Source organism: Panthera tigris, chromosome B1 (assembly GCF_018350195.1).
Source record: "Panthera tigris isolate Pti1 chromosome B1, P.tigris_Pti1_mat1.1, whole genome shotgun sequence".
In the NCBI taxonomy this organism is placed as follows: Eukaryota; Metazoa; Chordata; class Mammalia; order Carnivora; family Felidae; genus Panthera; species Panthera tigris.
The window spans coordinates 15,309,312-15,330,555 of NC_056663.1; the positions used below are offsets into that span (position 1 = coordinate 15,309,312).

Here is a 21,244-nt window from a genome sequence, read left to right on the forward strand (position 1 = left end):
GGAGACTTTCTCCCTGGCTGGCTTTGAGGAAGCCATGTTGGGAAGGTTTGCATGACCAAAAAGTAAGAGCTGCTTCCAGCCAACAGCCAGCAAGAAACCGAGGTTCTCAGTTTGCCAACCTGCAAAGAACTACATTCCCCTCCCCCCCCAAACCATGTGAGCTTAGAAGAAGACCCTCCCCACCACTTCCGTCCTCAGTCGAGCTAGCAGCCCCGGATCGCACCTTGACCACAGGTCTGTGCAGGCAATATGCTGGGCAAAGAACCCCACTAAGCCATGCCTGCGCTCCTGGCCCTCAGAAACCGGGGCGGGATAATGGATGTGTGTTGTCTTAAGCCACTGCGTCTGTGGTTATGTTGTTGTGCAGCGACAGATAACCAATTAGGTTGCCATCCCAATTCAGTCTGCCAGCTGTGAGACACACGGCAGGTTACTCAATTTCACAAAATGCAGCTTCCTCATCTGTCAAACAGGAGTACGGACCTCTTCCAAAGAGGACTGAGTGATGAATCAGTGAGAGGATATGTGGGAAAAGGCCTACCACAGGGCCTGGCCCACGGCATACACTCAATAAACGATAGCACACCTTTATCCTGAGTTCATCAGCCTTGCTCAACACTGGATTTGCACAACACGGAGATTAACACAGTCAAAGTCAATAGCAAGTGATTGATCACATATCACCTGTGCATACAGGATTTTTTTAAAGAAAGAAAAAAAAATTAAATTAAAATGTTGAAAAATTATTTAAAATTTAGTTAAAAATAATAAAATTAAAATAAATAAGTAATTAAATTTTTTAGGTAAAAAAAAATTTCGTTTTTAAATAAAAAAATGATGGCGTGCGGCTGTTCAGTGTTTGCAGCATGGAGAAACGAAAGCACAGAGGGCAGGGAAATACACTGACCCTTAGAGATCTCGGAGTCTGAGTCATTCATTTACAGACAAGGCCTAGAGAAAGCATCACAATGTACTTTTCTAGAGAGCTGTGTCAGCCGTGCTGGTGTCTTTGCACGTGGGTCTTGTTCAGCCCTGACTGAGATCGTCAGTCGGGGAGCAGCTCCTATTTCCATACCGCCCCCCCAACCCCCCCACTTATGCAGAAAAGCTCATGTGTTCTAGCACCTTCTACCTCTTTCCATCCTAAATCTACTGAGGGACTGGCCTCCAGTCTCACATCTGGCGGGTGGCACAGCCAGGACCCCGATGGCTCCAGCCCAGACGAAGCCTTTTCACCCACCCGGAGCACTGGCCACAGAGCAGGATCTCGATGAAGTCAAGGTTAAAGAAGAAACGGATAAACTGGGCCACAGGTTCATTCATTCCTTAACCAGACAAATCAAGAATGTTGACCACATTGGGCCCACCCTGGAGCCTTTTTACGCCTGGATCAGCCACTGTCCTCCAGTGACTGTCCCCCAGCCCCCCACCCCCAGGGCCTGAGTGATCCCCGAGGGCTGACCAGGAGCACCTAGATAGGATACGGGCCTCTCCTCTCCTCAGACTGACAAGACTTCCCTCCCCAACTGGGAGCAACAGCCACCGGGACAAGGCCGGGCCTCGGCCGCTAACGACGCTGGCTGGCAACACCAGGCACGAGAAACGTTTCCACACAAAAACAAGTTAAAAACAACAAAAAAGGAAAATTCCCCTGCTCACGGAACCCTTGGGCTAGCTCGGTCTCCCGAGGAGGCAGGAATCAGTATTGCCACTCCCAAGAAGAATGAGGAACAGAGATGTTGAGAAACCTGCCAGAGTTGTGGCCTGAGTCAGCACGGAGGAGAGAAAACAAAACTGCGAGTCTGAGCCCAGGGCCCCGGGCACCGAACGCAGCAGCCCTGCTTCCTGAAGCTCTCCTGCTCCTCTAGCTGAAATTTCAAGATCCCCTTTCCATTTTTAGGCTTAGCTTTCTTTGTGCTCCAAAGCCAAGGTTTCTCTTCCTTTCCTACATGTCTAGACCCCTTTTGCTCCTAAGTACCCTCCCTAAATGCCATCATCTTCGGTTCCTTTCCCCTTGAAGTAAAAAGAAACAAACAGATGCCAACAGGCGTGTGTCGGGGCCTGGAGATAGGTGAAAATGAGCAGTTACCACCAAGGTTCCGGGATTCCGCCACAGCCCGAGCCCCAGCGGCGGGACAGGTTGGAAGGCAGACCCTGGGGAGACTCCTTGGGAAGACCTCGCAGAGACCATGACCACCGTCAGAATGTTAACTGCCTTTAAGTACCCAGTTTTCAACTGCAGGGAGACGGTCTGAGACAAGAAAAGACATACGTGTTCTGAACTTAACGCAAATGTCAGTGGAGAGCATGGTTTCTAGATTAAGATCACTTCTGAAGTAACTGCATTTCATAACAGTATGTAACAACAGCTCCATAATAGCAAGCTGAGATTTTTTAGTTGTCTAAAAGAATGGCCTTGAGTGCCTTTTACCTAGGAGCACATGGATGCGTGAAGCTCCAGCCTGAGGACCCGAGACCCTTCTCTCTGCAATAACTACAGCTCTTCTGGCTGCCCCAAATCACCAGCTCACAGTGTCTTTGAGGTGCACACAGGCCCATTTTCCTCTGTTTCCTTGGTTTTCCTCACCATTACCATTCTCAAGAACCCCCCCCTTTTTTTTAATGTTTATTTTTTGAGAGAGAGAAAGAGAGAGAGAGACAGTGCATGAGCAGGGGAGGAGCAGAGAGAGAGGGAGACAGAGGATGCCAAGCAGGCTCCAGGCTCTTGAGCTGTCAGCACAGAGCCCGATGCAGGGCTCGAACTCACAATCCCTGAGATCATGACTTGAGCCGAAGTCAGACACTTAACTGACTGAGCCACCCAGGCACCCTGAGATCCTTTTGTGTGTGACAAATGTGTTCATTGGAGCTACTGCTTCTGGGTCAATGCTACTGCCCAATATCAGCCTGTACTGTTATCTTGTTTTCCCTTTTGATTAGTCTGGATTTGGTTTTTTACTGGTTGTGAATACAATGGAATAAAAAAAATTGGGAGTTGCTTGACTAGCACTAGTGACTAAGTACGTGCAGGGGTGCCTGGGTGGCTCAGTCAGTCGGGCGTCTGACTGCGGCTCAGGTCATGATCTCATGGTTTGTGGGTTCGAGCCCCACGTCGGGCTCTGTGCTGACAGCTCAGAGCCTGGAGCCTGTTTCAGATTCTGTCTCCTTCTCTCTCTGCCCCTCCCCCACTTGTGCTCTGTCTCTGTCTCTCAAAAAAAAATGTAAAAAAAAAAAAAATTTAAATAAAGTACGTGCAGAGCGGTAACAGGTACGTGAGTAGCTCATTTCAACACGGTGGTCCCAGTTTCCCTGAAAGTGACTGGTGAGAGGGAAGGGGGTCAACCCTTGGGTAGGCTGATCTCTGAGGTTCTTCTTCCAGAGCGGTGGTTCTAGGATGACACTAGCCTTGGGTTCCCACTCCACTTTAGCACAGTTTTTACTGTCCAAACACCTCAGGAACATTATGGGGAGGAAAACAATACGTCTTTACACAATATGTGCCATGTGCAATCATGCAATATGTATAGTGTTAAAGCCTTTTTGCATGCTGATACCCTGGTACATTTTCTGGAAGGCTCTTATTCCATAAGCTTTATTAATAAGATTGACAAGGATTTCTTTCCGTCCATCCTTTGCTCAACTCCCTGGAAAGCTCAATCAAAAGATTCAAATCAGAGTGTTCTTAATTTCAAAGTACTTTTATCTTCGCCCCACCCAACCAAATGCAAGCCTACTATGGTTTCCTTAAGGAAGTCTTCACTGCCCGTTCCAGGTCAATAGGCAATTTCCATTCTCTTGGTTATAACCAATCAATCCTTTGTATTATATTCTCTCCTCTAACTCTTCTCCATCCTCTCGTCCAGCCCTCCACAATATATTGCTATGGCTTTCTTTTACTAAACCATCAATTACGTAATAAAATCCTGGTGCCATAGATACATCATGCAAGGCGCCACTTTATAATAAACCTTTAAATATAAAATGACCGTCCTCCAGAGTTTCCCAAGGTTGGCCTTTGGGATTATCTCTCCCCAGGGTGAAAGTTTTAAGAATCCAGCAAGAATTTTATATTGTCTTCAAACATCCAACACAAGTACCTCCACTCAAAGAAACCACCTCTTTTCTTGCTCGCCACAAAATTTAGACAGACTTGCAAAACTGAATGTGGTTTTGTAATGCTACTGGATTAGATTTCAGTGATCAGTGAGGGTAAAAAAATAATAAACAACAGCCTCCGAATACCAGTTTCCTAAACAAGTGAATGAAAATGGTTGGAGGAAGTCGACAGTTGAATTCCAGTCCAAACAAAGGAATCTTATCACGAAAACACAAACAGCCTATCCTTCTGGGGAACGGAAAATGAGAAGAGTGAATTACAACCAAAGAGCTGCCTCTCCTAGCAGAAAGCCGTAAAACTCCTGTCGAAAAGACTTAAACCAGCCACCATCCGTAACAGGTACATTTCACATCGGTAAGCTCTAGAAAAGCAGCCGTGATGAAACATTTTGGCTCTAGCCAATGAGCCTCACTCCAAAAGGTTCTGGAGAATTCAGACAATAAAAACAATGGAAAGAACCAAAGGCCAGACAGAAAAGCCAGGCTCCAACAACACCCCCCAGCTGCCTGCCAGCCTGCACTGGAATCCTTCTTTTCAAATCTATGCAAATATCCTGAAAAGGGTAATGAAATTTTCATTTCTCTCTGCACGGATCAGCTGTCCTTGGGATTCTTCTGCTAAGGCAAAATGCCACTGAGGGAAGAATAGCAAGAAAATGTCTTTCCGGAATCCTCAAGAAGTCTTCGGAAAGTCTTCAACAGATAAACAGAAACATCTATTCTAAAACTACGACCCTTGGGGCGCCTGGGTGGCTCAGTCAGTTGAGCGTTCGACTTCAGCTCAGGTCACGATCTCGCGGTCCGTGAGTTCGAGCCCCGCGTCGGGCTCTGGGCTGATGGCTCAGAGCCTGGAGCCCGCTTCCGATTCTGTGTCTCCCTCTCTCTCTGCCCCTCCCCCATTCATGCTCTGTCTCTGTCTCAAAAATAAATAAACGTTAAAAAAAATTTTTTTTAAATAAAAAAATAAAAAAATAAAACTACGACCCTTAAAACAACAAACCCACGGGATGGAATAATGCCTGTAGCTCATGATGTAGAAGAAAGTCACTCGTTTTTAGCCATAGCTACGTAAATATAAGCAAAGTAACCTAGTGTTATCTCAGCTGTAAAATTAAGGCATAAACATGCCGTTCTGTGTCTTCGGTGGGTCCTTGAGATCAGGGCTGTGGGTGCACACTGAACGGAAGAACCTTGTGCAGCTGTCCAGGGCAGCATAACAGGGGAGGGCGGGCGGGGTAGGGGGGGCAGTTAAGAACAGGCTTTGGGCACCAGCCACATGTAGGTGGATTCTATCTGTTTTACCAGTTGTTCGTCCCCGGACACGCTGCTTTACCCACACTGGCCTGAGTTTTGTCATTTTTAAAGAGGGAATAAGGATGATACCCAGGCTGACAGGGTTATTCTCATAATTAAACACGTCAGCTGATACCAGGCCGTTAGCCCAGTTCCCGGGGCACAAGAAACTTGCAGCAAATAGTAGTTATTCTTCCTGGGGCCTGGCAAAGACCATAAAGGCACATGCAGGGGCTCAAAATGTGACAAATAAATAACGACAAGCTTATCCGGTTTGACAGATTAGAAGGTTCTTGTAGGCGAGGTTTGATCTCACATTCATTGTATGTTCTTAGCACAGAAGAAAGGTAGGCCCTTGAGGGCATTAAAGGAAACAAGCCCATCACAAGAGGAGGAATACTGTTTGATTCCACTCACATGAGGTACCCCCCACAGTAGCCAAATTCACAGAAGCAGAATGCAGAATGGTGGTCGCTCTCGGTGGGCTGGGGGGAGGGGACCGGGGACTTCGTGTTTAATGGGGACAGAGTTTCAGTTTTGCGAGATGAACAAGTTCTGGAGACCGATGGCGGGGATGGCGACGACACAACACTGTGAAGGCACCTACTGCCGCTGACATGTGCACTTAAAGGTAGCAAAAATGGTCAGTTCTGTGTTATGTCTATTTAGCCACGACTTTAAAAAATAAGCTAAAAAAAAAAAAAAAACCCAAACAAACCCAGAAAGTTGATGTTCAGGAACTAAAAGGTTGGGTTAGTGGCTGATAATTCACAAGGAACCTGTCACGATCAACCCAATTCCAACACGACTGTGTGTCAGTCACGGGAGCAGCATCCTAACGAAAGGACACTGGGAAGGACTCCTCGACATTTATGAGCGCTGACTGTAGTTATTCATGATAGGACCTCTGCTTTCTTTTTGTAATGTCTGCAAGCAATAACATTGACTCGGGATATATATTTCCTAATTATAACCAAGTCCCCCCAAAATTAAACAGAGATCATCGGAGAGTATAAGATGATGTAATGTTGGCAGAGAAAGGACTCATTGGTTTGTTCTATAAGGATCGAAGAACCAAATGAAACTGGTTCTAATCCTACTCCTGGGTCATTATGTGGCCCTTCCCTGGGGAATCAGATACCTGGCCTGATTAGAAGCTCTACTAAATTGAAAAAGAAGGGGAAAATATGTGGAAACAAGTAAACTTGCCGGAGTGGAATGAAGGTCCAGGTCTCAAGGTTGAGGTCAAGTCCTGACCCAAACCCTCACTGGCCATGTGACCTAGAATAAGTGTTTCACTTGTAAAAATGAAGGAGCTGGAAGAAATGGTCCCCGAGGTTCTATCCAGTTTTTGGTCAAACTCAGATTCCACCGAACACACCCTTCCAGATTTCTGCAAACAAAATAGCCTTAGATGTACTACTTCTCCAAAGAAATAGTATTTGTTAGTCATGCACAAAGATGTTATGGGCGATCGAGTAAAGAAACGCTATGGCTATGACTTCTGGGAACAAAAGTACCCAAGGAGATGTTCATTGAGACAATAAAGCCAGAATAATTCCCAAGACGGAGGAGAGATTCTCTGCTGTGTGGAGGGTGGGTGGCCCCACCCTGAAGGGCTGCCCCACCTTGATCTGTGCCCAGTTCCAAAGCTCCCCTCCTGCCCCCTTACCTGCATAGGAAGACACGGGGGAAATCTGCAGAGGGTAGAGCTCGCTCATGCTGACCGGCTGTTCGTCACTCTCGGTGGTCACCTCTACAACCTGGCAAATGTCCGGAGGATTAGTGACAATCTCTTGATCCTCGATGTTGCTGTCCAGATGTGACTGTCCTACAACTTCAAAGAAAAGACAGCCATCAGGCGCCGATGCCTGATTCACGATTCTAACGTGTGCTCTCAAGAAAGAAAACCTTCCCCCAAAAAGCTGAATGGTCAGGAGTCAGATTCTCAGTCACCACATGTCATCGGCCACGAAACTGAAGGACAGCTTTAGCTTTGGGTTAATGTCTCCAGAGAAGCAGCTTGCCAGTAACCTGGCTCCCCAGGGCTATTTCCAGCATGCTGGCCAATGGTGCTTACATGTGGCAATGTCCCAAACTCAATCCAATCACAGCCAAGCCTGCAGGACTGGAGGCTGCATCCAGACCTAGCCCCAGGGCCAGAAAGACAGTGCTTTGAACTTGACCCATTTCTTTCCTCTGTTCTTGCTCCGAAGGAAGCTGTTGTGCCATTTTCCAGGTCCTGGGTCCAGAGAGATATTACCAAATGTTATTATTAAGGAGAAAGGACCACCAAAATCCACTCCATTGTGTCATGTCCAGCTGTGGGTGCTCTGTTCACACTCCCAGCCCCTTCCTACCCTGCAGGCAACATGACCACTGGATGGAATATCTGAACAGTGGAACAGAATGGTTTTCCCAGCCCAACACACATTGGTAGCACCAGCTCCCCAGAACACTGACAAGATGATTTCCGACCACCTTGCCTCTGAATCCTGCCTCAACTTCCTTTTAATCAAATCTTTTAGTTTGAGGTCATTATAGAGTCACGTATAGTTGGAAGAAGTAATAGAGAGATCCTGTGTGCCCTTTATCCAGTTTCCTCCAATGCAAGCATCTTGCAAGATTATAGTACAATTCCTGGGGCGCCTGGTGGCTCAGTCGGTTAAGCATCTGACTCTTGGTTTCAGCTCAGGTCATGATCTCATGGTTCACGAGTTCGAGCCCCACATCAGGCTCTGCACTAATAATGCAGAGCCTGCTTGGGCTTCTCTCTCTCCCCTCTCTTTCTGCTCCTACCCCACCGGCACGCTCTCTCTCAAAATAAATAAACTTAAAAAAATTAAAATTTAAGACTACAGTACAATACCAGGATACCGACACTGATAACATTCTAGGCATCTTGTTCAGATTTCCTCAGTTTTCCTGTGCGTGCGTGCGTGCGTGTGTGTGTGCGCGCGCATGCACACATGCAATTAGCTTTCTGCAATTTTATCACTTACGGAGTTTCATGTTTGCCAGCACAATCAAAATACAAAACACGTCCATCATCACAAGTATCTCCTACGTTACTCTTTTATATCTGCCTTCCTTCAGCCTCTCTTCCCCATGATCTCTAACCCCTGACATCCACTAACCTGTCCCCCATTTCCATAATTTGTGTCATTTCAAGGATGTTTCATAAATGAGCTCACACAGTAACCTTTTTATATTGGCTTTTTATTCAGTATAATTCCCTAGAGATTCACCTAAGTTGCTGTGGATACCAACAGTTGGTTCCTGTTCACTGCCGAGTAATATTCCCTGGTGTGGATATAGCACAGTCTGTTTAACTCTCCGGCCACGGAAGGAAGAGAGGAAAGGCACCCAAGAGGCTGGGGAAGGAGGCCGTTTTCATGTTTTGGCTGTTACAAATAAGGCTGCTATGAATATGCGTGTTCAGGTTTTATGTGAACCTAAGTTTCCACCCCTCTGGGATAAAAGCCCAAGAATGCAATTGCTGGGTCATACGGTAACTTCATGTTTCATTCTACAAGGAACTGCCAAACTCTGGCTTGACGTGGCTGTACTGTTTCCCATTCCCACCAGCAACGTAGGGATGATCTCATTTATGCACATTCTCGTCCGCTTCTGGCGTGGCCACTATTTTTCTGTCAGCCACTCTGATAGGTGTGCAGTGGTATCTTACGGTGGTTTTAATTCGAATGTCCCTAATGCCCTCCCCTACTTTCCAACAGAACTGACCTTAGACTTTTGTTGGCAACTGACTGGATGAAATATCCCTGAAAACCGCCACCAATAAACCCATGGAAATAACAAAGGAATAACAGTGTTTTCCCAAGGGCCTCAAAATACTTTGCCATCACAGTCAATGTTTTACTCGTGTAAGTTATTTTAACATTTCCACCCATGACCATGACAGGCAAACCACCATCATCCTACGATCAACTAAGAAACTAACTCAGGCACAGAGAGGTAGACTGACTTCTCCAAAGTCACACAGTCTGTGGATTATGTACGGTGTCCGTGTCCCTCGCATCTTCCCGACCATCAGGGTAGGCAAGAAGGCCGCCGTGTTCCAATCTTCTTGAGAAGTCTGCCATCATGGACAAATGCTTGTTTTAACCGCTCAAAGTATTTTCATTGCTCTGGTATTTTTGTTTAGAAATGAGTTCCTGTTTTAATTGCTTTTTTTGGAGGGAGATGAAATGACCAGCCCGACGTAGGGAGAACATGACCTGATTCTACTCGGAGAAGGCTTGAGAAGGGAGTGAGAATTCTCGGGTTCTGGAAGGAAGAGAGGAAAAGCACGCACGAGGCTGGGGAAGGAGATCTGGGGATGTGATAACCATCCACAAAGCCACAGCATTCAGAAGGGAAGGGAAATGGAATGTTGTCTAAGTTCTCCTGGAGGGGACAAAATTAAAGAAGAGGAAGGCAGACTATATATGGCAAGCAGACTCCCCAATTCTTATTTTATCTTTGGACTATCCTATTTGAGCAGGACAGCATCAATTATGCAGTTCACCAGACACAGACTGAGTGCTGACACCGACCTCTCTCGAGTTTCTTCCGCCTCTTCTCGCACAGAAGACAAAATGGCAGGAAAACGAGATTTCCCAAGTCCTAAAAGCAGTCGGCAGATAGAAGCCAAACGGGGCGTGTGTACGAGGAGGGCTGGCTACAAGTAATACCCTGCACACTAAGGCAATTAGGCTCTTCTATGAATTAGATTTCCATCGAAGCCACGTTAACTTCCCATACTCCAAAATTCATTCTCTCTTGCACTGTCGTTGCAAATAGACGGCAAGCGAGCTGGGACTGTACCCAATGACAGCAGCTCAAAAGTCTTCCTCTCTACAACAGCCCCGCGAACTCTCTGACCAGGAACTCTCGCCCTCGCTGCTTTTGCCCAGAATGCCCGACTCGGTCATTCAACATACGGAAGATTTGCTGAGCACCTACTTCGTAGGACAACTTGTCACGTACTGGGGAGGGGCAGGACATGACCGAGCCAGCAAGGGCCTGGTTTGTGAGCTGTCTCGTAGGGCTCCTGGTCAGCACAGAAGGCTCGAGAGGTGAAGTTTAGGACAGTGTGAAAAGAAAAGACAGTAGAGAACTTTCTCCCAGTGGGAAGCATCAAAGGCTTCAGTGAGGCGGTAACACGGGTTGGAAGGGGAAGGTGAGCAACAGGCAGCATTCAGAATGCCTCTGTCTTTCTGGAGCCTTTTCCTGACCATCCAGAACTGTCTGACCTCCCCTTCCAGAGCGCCCGTCACTCGTGGTCCCCACTGCTCGGCCAACACTAACAACATGACATGACCTGGAGACACTTCCTGACTTTCTGCCTCCTATTGCAAGTTAATTCTTTATGTCTCCTTTTAACTTTTTATTTGGATGCATCATCTTCGCCACCAAATTGTGGCTCCTGAGAGAGCCGAGAACTGGGATTAGAACTTTGTGTATCAAGTCGTAGCCCAGGCTCGTGGCTGATGTCTGAGAGCAGCTAGTGAATTTCTGCTAAACAAAGAGATGAATGAACACGGCAAGGCTCACCGACTGGAGCCGGAGTCCCAGAGGAGACCATGGCCGCTTGCAAAGGCCGGATGTGACAATGAATGTTTCCTAGCAAATGTCAGGACTTCTGGCGCGCCGGGCTTTTTAGAACCTAGATGAAATGATGAAGATAGGGCGGGCCATGGTTGCCAGAAGCTGGGGGTAAGGGGAGGAAATGCTTAGGGGTAATAAAATGTCGTAGGTCTTGAATATAGTGGTGGTTACACAACTGAGTGCACCGGCCAAGAAGAGGTTCATTTTACATTATTTCACTTAATATCTGAACATCATTGAGGTCCCAATCCGTAAGGTTCCAGCCCAGAAGAGAAACAGGGAAATCTCAACATCTGAGATGCTCTTTGGATGTGCTTTAGGCACAACCCCTAATCCACTGACCAATCTCTGCCTCTATGTCTCTCTCACGAGTTCCCCAAACCACTAGCCTTTGCCCCCAGTGACACCGACTCCTGACTCCTGACACCTGAAAAGACGGGCAAGTAGCAGAACTGTTAGCAACCCCTAAGGCAAATAAAGTCACAAGTGGCACCCTGCTAGGCACCTGAACATCCCCTCGGATAAGTAATCGTACAAAGCCTAAGGCTTCCCAAGCACTTAATCTTTGCCTTTCCCACTCACCCTGTACGTCCCATCTATAAGTCTCCACAGCCCCATGAGGAAGGCACAATTACTGTCCCTATTCTAGACACGAGGAAAAGGCATCATGAAGAGTTAAATACTAATTTGAGGCCAGACAGCCAGTAAGTGGCAAAACCAGCAATCAGATTCCACTTTCCCTGACCCCAAGGCTCAACTCAAGTACTCCCCGATATGGTCTCCCCAGCTAAGAGAGCTCCGGAAATTCTGACCGGGCGCCTCTGGCTTCCTAATAAGCCCATCTGAGGATAAAAACTTACGCATCTCACCTTAATGAGACTCTGGGCTCATAACCAGCAGTGGGATTGCTTTTCAACAGCTCTATATTGGGTGCCAAGGAAACTCTCCAATGGTTGGAGGGGCTTGAAATCCACCAAGCTTCTCCAGCACATCGGGGAAAGAGTCCCCCACAGGAATGTAATGTTATCTGGACCTAGTTGCTAAGAATTACAACAATATTATTCGTGGCTGGTTACTGATGAGCCAGTGTGGTTCCTTAAAGGGTCATCCCAACTTTATTAACAATTGTTGACTTAGTGGAGGGCTCCACCTGAGAACACAGTTGCCCCCATGCGTCACAGAAAGCTCTTAATAGCAGAGACTATTAGAAATGAAAACAAGGGCCTCTGAAGGCGGGGAGGCTTGGTCCTACCACTTTATAACTAAAGAAAGCTGAGACCCAGAGAGGCCAGACAAATAACCGCCAAGGTCACCTAGGTAGCTGCAGGGTCGAGAATAAAGCCAATGAGGGGAGGGGGGCACCTGGGTGGCCCAGTCAGTTAAGCATCAGACTCTGCGCTGACAGTATGGAGACGACCTGGGATTCTCTCTCTCTCTCTCTCCCCCTCTCTCTCTGCCCCTCCCTCACTCCCGCTGTCTCTGTCTCCCTCAAAATAAGTAAATGAAACGTTAAAGCGTATCAGAGGGCACAGAAAATCAGGCCATCGGTGTGGTATTATGGAGAGAAATTTCTTCTTGGTCCTGTCTGAAAGTCTGAGAACTGGAACTGTTAATATTAGCTGCGACGATGAGGCACAGATTGGAGGCTACTTTTCTTACTCGGATCTTACTTAATCACAATATTATTTTACCACCTTCTAACTACACAGTGACTTTTCCACTAGGCTCATTTTGTGCTCTCAACAACCCCGTGAGGTAGGCAGGATCAGTATTATTATTTCTACCTTATATTTGAGGACATGGAGTCTCAGAGAGGTTAGGGAGTTTGCCCAAGGTCATGTGGCAAATAAATAAATAAAATAAAAAACCTGCAGAAGGAGGTCTAAAACCCAAGTCTTTCTAATCTGGGGTGTGTGTGTGTATGTGTGTGTGTGTGTGTGTGTGTGTGTGTGTGTGTGTGCATATGAATAAAATGCAGGCATGATCTGGGACAGATGTCCAAGAGCAATGGTGGGAAAGACCGTCACTACAGGGTTAATAATTTTAGAGAATGGAGTTCTGTCCTCGCACAGGCCAGACGGACCCCCTGCAGCCTGCACCCACCTCAACCGGTTGATGTAGGTCAGGGTGAAGCACGAGGGTGACGGGGCCGAGATAACAGCACCACACGTTACCATCAAGGGGAGCAAATACTCTGCCCCAATACAATCTCAGGAGAGTTGATCAATACATCACGAGGGTCAACAGTCTGGGAGCAGAAATGTGGGTGAGACGTGCCGGGGTAGCAGCTTACGCTTCCCAGCGGAACTGCCAAACGTCCGTTTCTTTCTGTGCTGCGCTGACAGAGCCCTAAGGGCCGTGCCACAGTGACAAAGCCAGAGCCACCTCGCTTGCACGCTGGACAGGCACGTGGAAGTCACAACATGCTGAATCATTCAAGTTCAAAACCAAATACATGGGGCGCCTGGGTGGCTCCGTCCGTTAAGCCTCCAAACTCGGCTCAGGTCATGATCTCGCGGTTCGTGGGTTCGAGCCCCGCGGCGGGCTCTGTGCTGACAGCTCGGAGCCTGGAGCCCGTTTCGGATTCTGTGCCTCCCTCCCTCTCTGCCCCTCCCCCGCTCACACTCTGTCTCTGTGTCTCTCAAAAATAAACATTCAAAGTATATATACAAATAAAAGGGGTGGGCAAGGACCAGGTCACCAGGACTCTGTGGAGACAAGAGAGACTCAGATCTTCGTCTTGGGGACAATGGTGACATGGTGAGACTGGCATTGTTTTTTTTAAAAAGTCACTCTGTGTGGAGAATGAATGGGGCGGGGGCGGAAAGGAAACAGAGCGCTGCGACAGCAAAGGTGACTGGGACTGGTGTCAGAAATAGAAAGAAGGGGCCGGATTTGAGAAACCCGAGGAGCTGATGGTTAATTATAAATGAGGTGGGAGTGGCAAGGCAGAGGGGAAGGTGAGAAACCTTTAGCCTCATGAAAGGATGCCAGGTTTCTTGGGCAAATCAAAACTTCTTAAGGTTGGGGGCGCCTGGGTGGCTCAGTCGGTTAAGCGGCCGACTTCAGCTCAGGTCACGATCTCGCGGTCCGTGAGTTCGAGCCCCGCGTCGGGCTCTGGGCTGACGGCTCAGAGCCTGGAGCCTGCTTCCGATTCTGTGTCTCCCTCTCTCTCTGACCCTCCCCCGTTCATGCTCTGCCTCTCTCTGTCTCAAAAATAAATAAAAACGTAAAAAAACAAAAACAAAAACAAAAAAAAAAACTTCTTAAGGTTGAAAAGACATAGCTCAGACTACTGCCGGAACTCTGCACGCTCATGGTGACGGAGAGCGTCCCGCACGGGCCCATCTCTGTGACCAGGCTTTTCCAGGCCGGGTCCACCGGAGAAAAATAAGGTGCACTATGGGTTCTGGGTCTGGGTTCACGTCTCACGTGGGGGTTCATGTTGCTCTGCGTTTTCTAGTCCTAACAGAACCGGGTGCCTTGTCGCGTGAGGGGGTGAACAGCTCAGCCCTCCCAGAAACAGGCAGGAGGCGCAGCCCCCCCACCCCACCCCGAGAAGGAGCACAGAAGACCTTCACTCCCTCTCCCTTGCCAGGGAATGCCTTCCACCTAAAGGTCCACCTCAAGGGACCCCTGAGAGGCTCAGTTGGTTAAGCGTCCAACGTGTGATCTCAGTTCAGGTCATGATCTCACAGTTAGTGAGTTCGAGCCCTGCGTCCGGCTTTACACTGACTGCTCAGAACCTGCTTGGGATTCTGTCTCTCCCTCTCTCTGCCCCTTCCCCTCTTGCACACTCCCTCTCTCTCTCTCTCTCTCTCTCTCTCTATATATATATATATATATGAATAAATAAACTTTAAAAAATATGAAAAAAAATAAAGAGCCACCTCAAGCTATTATTTATCTTGTTGATGAAGTTTTTTTGTTTTTCATCTTAAGCACCAGGAAAAACAGCAAACAAAAGAAGGGTGAGCAAAGGATCTGGGAAAAGATGAAGACATAATTCTACCGCCTAGCACCACCTTTGGTCGACCTCAAAGCATTAGGAATTCTGGTGCCAGAGGCTGCCAACCTTGAGTCATAACCATGAGGTCTTCGTGGGGACCCACGTCGCGAATCTGTTCTCTTCCAACGCAGGTCCTTCTTGGCGATACCTGAGCTCCTAAGCTTGTCTGAAAGAGCTACCAAGCTTTGCTTCCAAAGCCAGTCAAATTTGGAAGCAATTACCAAAAGAAGTACATACATCCCATAAGGTGCATTTGGGCAGACAAAATCCAGACAAAATTCAAATTACATTGTTTCCTAATTGTTATTCGTGACTAAGGGTTGCTCGATTTACTTTGGAGCAATGAATAGCCTCCTCTGTTACACAGCAATCTTTGCTTTATTGAAGGGTGGGGTTACCTTTTATCAAGAAACACAATGGGGTTGTAAAGCACTGCCTGGGCAAGTCAGACAGAATGTCCGCACCTGCAAACTTTTTACACTGGCCCGGAGATGATTTCAATACGGCTCAGCAAAAGCGCTGCTAACCTGGGCAAGATGCCAGGGGGTATTGTCAGAACAATTCAACATGTTGCTGGCGTCTTCCGCTTCCTAAAAACAGAAGTCCTCCCCCCCCTCCTCCCCCACAAGACAGAATTCAATGCTAAAGAAAAGTAAAAATAAAAATAAAGGAGTGTTCCCCCCCCACTCCTTAAAAGGAAAGCAGGGATGGGTCTTTGGGCTATCTTATACGCTAACCTGTGTGTTTAATCAGACAGGAGAGATGGAACATTAAAAGACAAATCCCGGGGCGCCTGGGTGGCTCAGTCGGTTGAGCGTCTGACTTCAGCTCAGATCATGATCTCACAGTTTGTGAGCCCGAGCCCCACATCGGGCTCCCTGCCGTCAGCCTGTTGGCATGGAGCCTGCTTCGGATTCTGTGTGTGTGTGTGTGTGTGTGTGTGTGTGTGTGTCTCCACCCCGCCCCCCGCCCCCCAATTGCTCCCTTTCCCTCAAAAAAAATAAATAAGTAAAAAGACAAATCTTAAGTATTGAGACACTGTGCTCCTTTTTGCTGTGCACCACTAGGCACACCTGAAAGTGCGTTCAGCAGTTATGGACAAGAAGGCAAGCCCAGGACCCAGCCCGCCGATGGCCACAAGGGTGCGTGTGCCTGTAAGCCTGCGTGTGACTAACCGTTATCATCTCTGGCAACAATAAAAGTCAAACAGAACAGCAATCAAGCAAGAGTCCCTGTGTCCGGGCCACGGTCCGTTCCCCTTTTCTCCTTCTCCACACTGAACTGGATTCACTTACAATAACCTCTACCCTGTCTGGAATGAAAATGTACTGGGGTGGTTGGCCTCCACTGACTTGACGTATTGATTTTCAATCTATTTCCCTACCTAAGAGCTTACGGACAGTGTGAAAAATTGCTCTCATATCAAGTACTCATTTCAGTTCCCAATTTTAACCCTATCAACATAATGCTCATAAAAGTAGAATGAAAACATCTGGAAGTTTTCCTCTTGGTGCCTAAATACAAAACTGGAACGAACCCCGGGTTTAGAAACAAATGAACTGAACGCGAGAAACGGTGTCAGTTTTCAATAAAGCGTTTTTAAAAGGTTAAGAGAAACCGAATCTCAAATTCCACAGTGGCCTCGGAATCAGAATCCCTGTGTCTCTCACCTCCGTCCACAAGTCACACAGGCTGGGAATGGCTAATTAATGATACGTGGGAGTGGAGACCAAAAAAAAAAATCTGTGAAGGGTTTAAAACTGGAGATAGAGCTGCTGTTAACAAGGATCACCAATCACCCATTCCTTTAAAATGCTTGTATGGATCCACTTGGTATATTATTATACAGCGTTGTGAGGGCCACCAACGGATTCAAGATATTCAAACTCCTTTTACTGCGTCCATTATTATTTTATTATTAGGCCAAGGAAGAGACTCGTGTAATCAAGTTCTACACCAAACCGGGCATCCAGTCTTTGCCCGGAAGTAAGGAAGTAATGACTCATTAAATTAGCACCAGCCCCTAGAGCACTAATCCTACCGAAAGGGCAAAGAACAATCAACCTGACAGAGAATTTACATGCCAAAGACTCAACCAAATGTTTAACGGGGGAAAAAAAAGGCCAGAAAAAACCCCTCTGATACCACTCTGGCTTTTGTTTGCCATTTTATCTGAGGCTGAATTCACCGCATAAATGAAGGGTAGCGCAAAACCCACCAGCTCCCTGGAAATAGCTGAATCTTAAGAAAAAGTGCCTGGAGTCTTGGCAAATTAGCTTGTTGTTGCTGTTTCTTTTTAAAGGGCTCAATGGGGAAGGCTTTCCAGAGACCGCCTGCCTGCCGAGGAAGGGAAGCCTGGCAGGCAGGGCCATTATCTGCCCTGATACAGCGAGCTCGCAACATATGCTCCCGTCCTTCCTTCACACCGCACTCTGCCAAAGCCCGCAGCGTTCAGGGGAGTCCCTGCATACATCATCCTACTTCCCAGTCGCCAGAACCCAGGGGGAAGGAGGGGCGAGTGACATTTACAGCACCCATCCGTAGCCTCCCATCAGTACTCGGCTAAGGATCCAGGCTCTCATGGTTCTGCGTGATCTCACTGGTTCTTACCGGCATCAGAAGCCCTGACAGGCTACAAAATGGGGAAGGGTTTAAGGGACGCAAAGGCGCCTGAGGGCAAGGCCGGGTTGTGGATTCTGGGGCTGGAGCTGGAAGACAAGGTCACGGGCCTCCACTCCCGCACAGAACCCCCACTGTCCACTCAGTGCAGTGGCCCAGTGGGACTTGGTTGAGATGAAATTCACACTGGTCACCCTCCTGCCGAAAACCCTCCAAGGGGTGGTGTCTACATTGCAGGTGTATGTAAAACGGTTGTGCACTCTACTGTCTGTTATACTTCAATATAAAAATATATATATGTATTTGGGGTGCCTGGGTGGCTCAATCGGTTAGGCGTCCGACTCTTGGTTTCAGTTCAGGTCATGATCTCACAGTTCGCGGGTTCGAGCCCCGCATCGGGCTCTGTGCTGACAGCTCGGAGCCTGGAGCCTGCTTCAGATTCTGTGTCTCCTTCTCTCTCTGCCCCTCCCCCACTCGCACTTTGTCTCTTTCTCAAAAATAAATAAACATTAAAAATTTTTTTTTAATTAAATAAAATAATAAAAATTTAAAAATATGTATTTTTTGAAACATACCCTCTGGCAGTTTGGGAATAAGATCCAAAGTCCTTCCCATGGCCTGCACAGGCCCCCAGGAGCCTACCCTGTGTCCCCCTCTGATGGGGGGGCTTCGGCCCCTCTGGATTTCCTCCTAGTCCTCCCAGTGGGTTCCTACACTGAGGTCCGTGTCCCACAGTTCTGGGGCCCGCCCCACGTGGCCCCTCCTCACCCACCCACTGCAGAGGAAATGCCACTCCTTCACGAAGCCCCCAATCTAAATCCGGCCCCGGATATTCCCTCTTGTTCTTTTCTTTGCAGCATTCTTCTCAAATGCCAGCGCCGTAGATATCTGTGGCGCTATGCGGTGACTGACCGTCCTTCCACAGAGACTGTCCTGCCCCCCAACCTATTTCTAGCTCGGAGTCTGGTATACAGAAGGCGCTCAAGAATCTTTGTGGAATCAAAGTGTGCCCTCTGGCAACAGGTCTCTGTGCCTCAGTTCCTTCATTTGTAAGAACGAGCGCCGCTTGTATGGGAGGTATGCCAGGGAGCAGGGGCAGAGAGGACCCACGAGGACAGTCTTCCCTCTCCTGGGTCCCAAGTTAAATGAATAACACTTTTGCCCACGTGACCGCTTACTGAAAGACGGAGAACTGCTGATCGTGAGCCACTGGGAGAAAAAAAAAAAACCCATTTCACCTACCGGACTCTCCGGGGAAGTCACTCTTGAGGCTGACCCATTGCAAGCTCCTTTATCTGACCTCAGAGGTCTTTCTTTTTCAGCCCTGAAATCTAGGGGCTGGAACTTTGCGTTTTCAGATGGTTCCAAGACCTCCTCCCCCTGACTATGTTATTTCAAATCACGTTTTACAAACTTCAGACCCCGGGGGGCTGCTTGTGTGTATGAAAAATGAGATGTCAAAACAGTTTACCTATGATGTTCACCGTACTATCCACTTCATTTTTTATAGCTGAAGTCAGGACGGCATACTCAGGAGAAAGATCACTTACTCCATTACTAAGCCCCAAAGATGACTCAACTGGTTCTTGCTAGGAAGAAGAAAAGAAAAAAGAATTGAGAACACTTCCTTTTCCCTCCTTTTTCTTAGCTTCAACTCTACCCTCTGTCTACTTTCTTTAACGCTAGGGTCATGTTCGTCTCCTGAATGCGTTCCCTGCTAATTTAAATCAGCCTGAAGCTAAAGAAGCATGTTTCTGCATAGACTAGACCTACCACGTATGGCCCTCTCTTCTTTTCCTTCTAGGAAAGGGTCCCAGCAAGCTGGTTTGCGTTTATGAAATGCTTACACCTGTAGAGGACGGTTTGGGGGTTGAGCAGGGCTGCGTAACTGTCTGGGTACCATGTGCCTAGCTGCCAGATCTTCCTTCTCTGAGAGACGGGGTGCTCAAGAGGGCCAACTCCTGGCTTTCTAAGGGGAGGAATCATGCCAAGTCTTCTACAATTATTTCTGAGGAAAAGGTCTGCCTCAACCATTGCGCCAAGAACAGGAACCCAGGGGACTCTGTGAACGACTTCTCCTCAGGTAAGGTTTGCCCTGGGCCCTGGTCACCTGAGCACCCTGCTCTGGGCCGGTGGCGGACAACACGGGCCAGACCAAGTGGAAGGCTTCCTCCCCGCCACGGGAGTCCAGTGGGGCAACCCCACGCCCAGGGCTTACACGTAAATGCCTTTCGAGTGCGTAACGTCCCGGGCCGCCCGAGAGGCTACTTGTTCATGCTATTGAAACAATGCAACAAATTCCTTTTCCTTAGTGTAGCTCTCCATTCTGCTTTATTCAAGCCCACCGGAGCCCTCCGACCTCTGAGAAAGCCAACCAACTTTGGGGGAGCCAGTGCTGAGGTACCTATGGACTTTCAGCATTTTGATGAGACAGCTTTTCCTCAAGGTCAGGTTGCATTTGCATCTATGATCAATTGAGCCAGACAAAAAAAAAAGCCACACAGGACAACCCCTTTGGGAAACCAGAATGAAGAGTGGGGGCAGAAAGAACACAAGACGGGAGCAGAAGGTCATCGGAGATAGACATGCCTGTGCTTTGAAAAATCCAGAGTGGTGGCACCTCCAAGGCATGCCAACTAGTCTTACCCATTTATTTACATGCTACCTGGAATCAGGGATGAACACCCCCTTCCCAAAAGTCTTAGGGAAGGAGGAAGAAACTAACCTCTTCCTTCATGACCCCACCTGGCAGACTCCCACCATGGTAACTCACTCTAACCTCGAAGGCACCACCTCACCCCGTAGCTCAGTCCTAATAAACTTCCACACTGCACAGACGACAAGAGGCCCCAAAGGGCAAACAGGAGAAGGGCCCCAGGATAGTCCCCCCCGGCACAGTCTTACCCCTTTCTCCCTTTCTCCTGCAGCGCCTTGCATCTCCCCTTTTGTACAAGTCCAAATAGGAACTCTGCCCGTTCTGGGGAACACTCGCTTGCCTGGGACACGAGTCTCCACCGTTTCTCTTCCTTTACTGCCAAACTCCTGAACAGGTGTCTGCCTTTCCCACCGTAGCCTCCTCACCCGTACCCTTGTTAGAGCCTGGGGTAGGGCCGCCACCCCAGCCTCGGGCTCAAGCTCCCGGCTCCTGTGGGGCCGGGAGGACACGCGTGTTGTCTGTCAGGCTTTGCGGTCACACGGACCTGGGCTCAAAGCCTGGTTCCTCCCACCTTGTACTGGATGCAGGACCTCATTTAACCCTCTTCAAGCCTCTTCTAGGGCACTGTAGACAGCTGTAAGCTGAGGACGATAAGGGACCCATGTCCCAGGGATGATGTGAAGATTAAATGAGACAAATATGCCCCTAGCACTTAGCATCAAATAAATGCTTTCTATTATTCAAGATCACCAATACAACTGCTCGCGAATGCAATGACCTGTCCTTAAGTCCCGTCCCTCAACCCCACACTCCGACATCCAACAGGGGGGGAACGCACTATCCCTCCTGACAATGTGACCGTCTGGTGTTAATTCCCCACCTTCTGACGCCACCTGCCTCTCTCGCTGCTTTCTCGGCGGCCCCTTTTCCACATCTCCCTC

General features: G+C 48.2%; 1 protein-coding gene across 9 annotated transcripts in view; it reads right to left on the reverse strand.

The window, feature by feature from the left end:
- The window catches only part of IRF2 (interferon regulatory factor 2), an 87,329-nt gene that overhangs the window by 3,851 nt on the left and 62,234 nt on the right, over window positions 1-21,244 (reverse strand). For 8 of the 9 annotated variants that reach the window (XM_042982962.1, XM_015535917.2, XM_015535916.2 and 5 more), the window contains 2 exons: window positions 19,119-19,236; window positions 7,082-7,246 (listed from right to left, as the gene is read on the reverse strand). In XM_042982962.1, the coding sequence (XP_042838896.1) occupies window positions 7,082-7,246; window positions 19,119-19,236 (283 nt within the window). The remainder of the gene's footprint in view (window positions 1-7,081; window positions 7,247-19,118; window positions 19,237-21,244) is intronic. The other variant, XM_042982959.1, reaches the window with a different exon arrangement.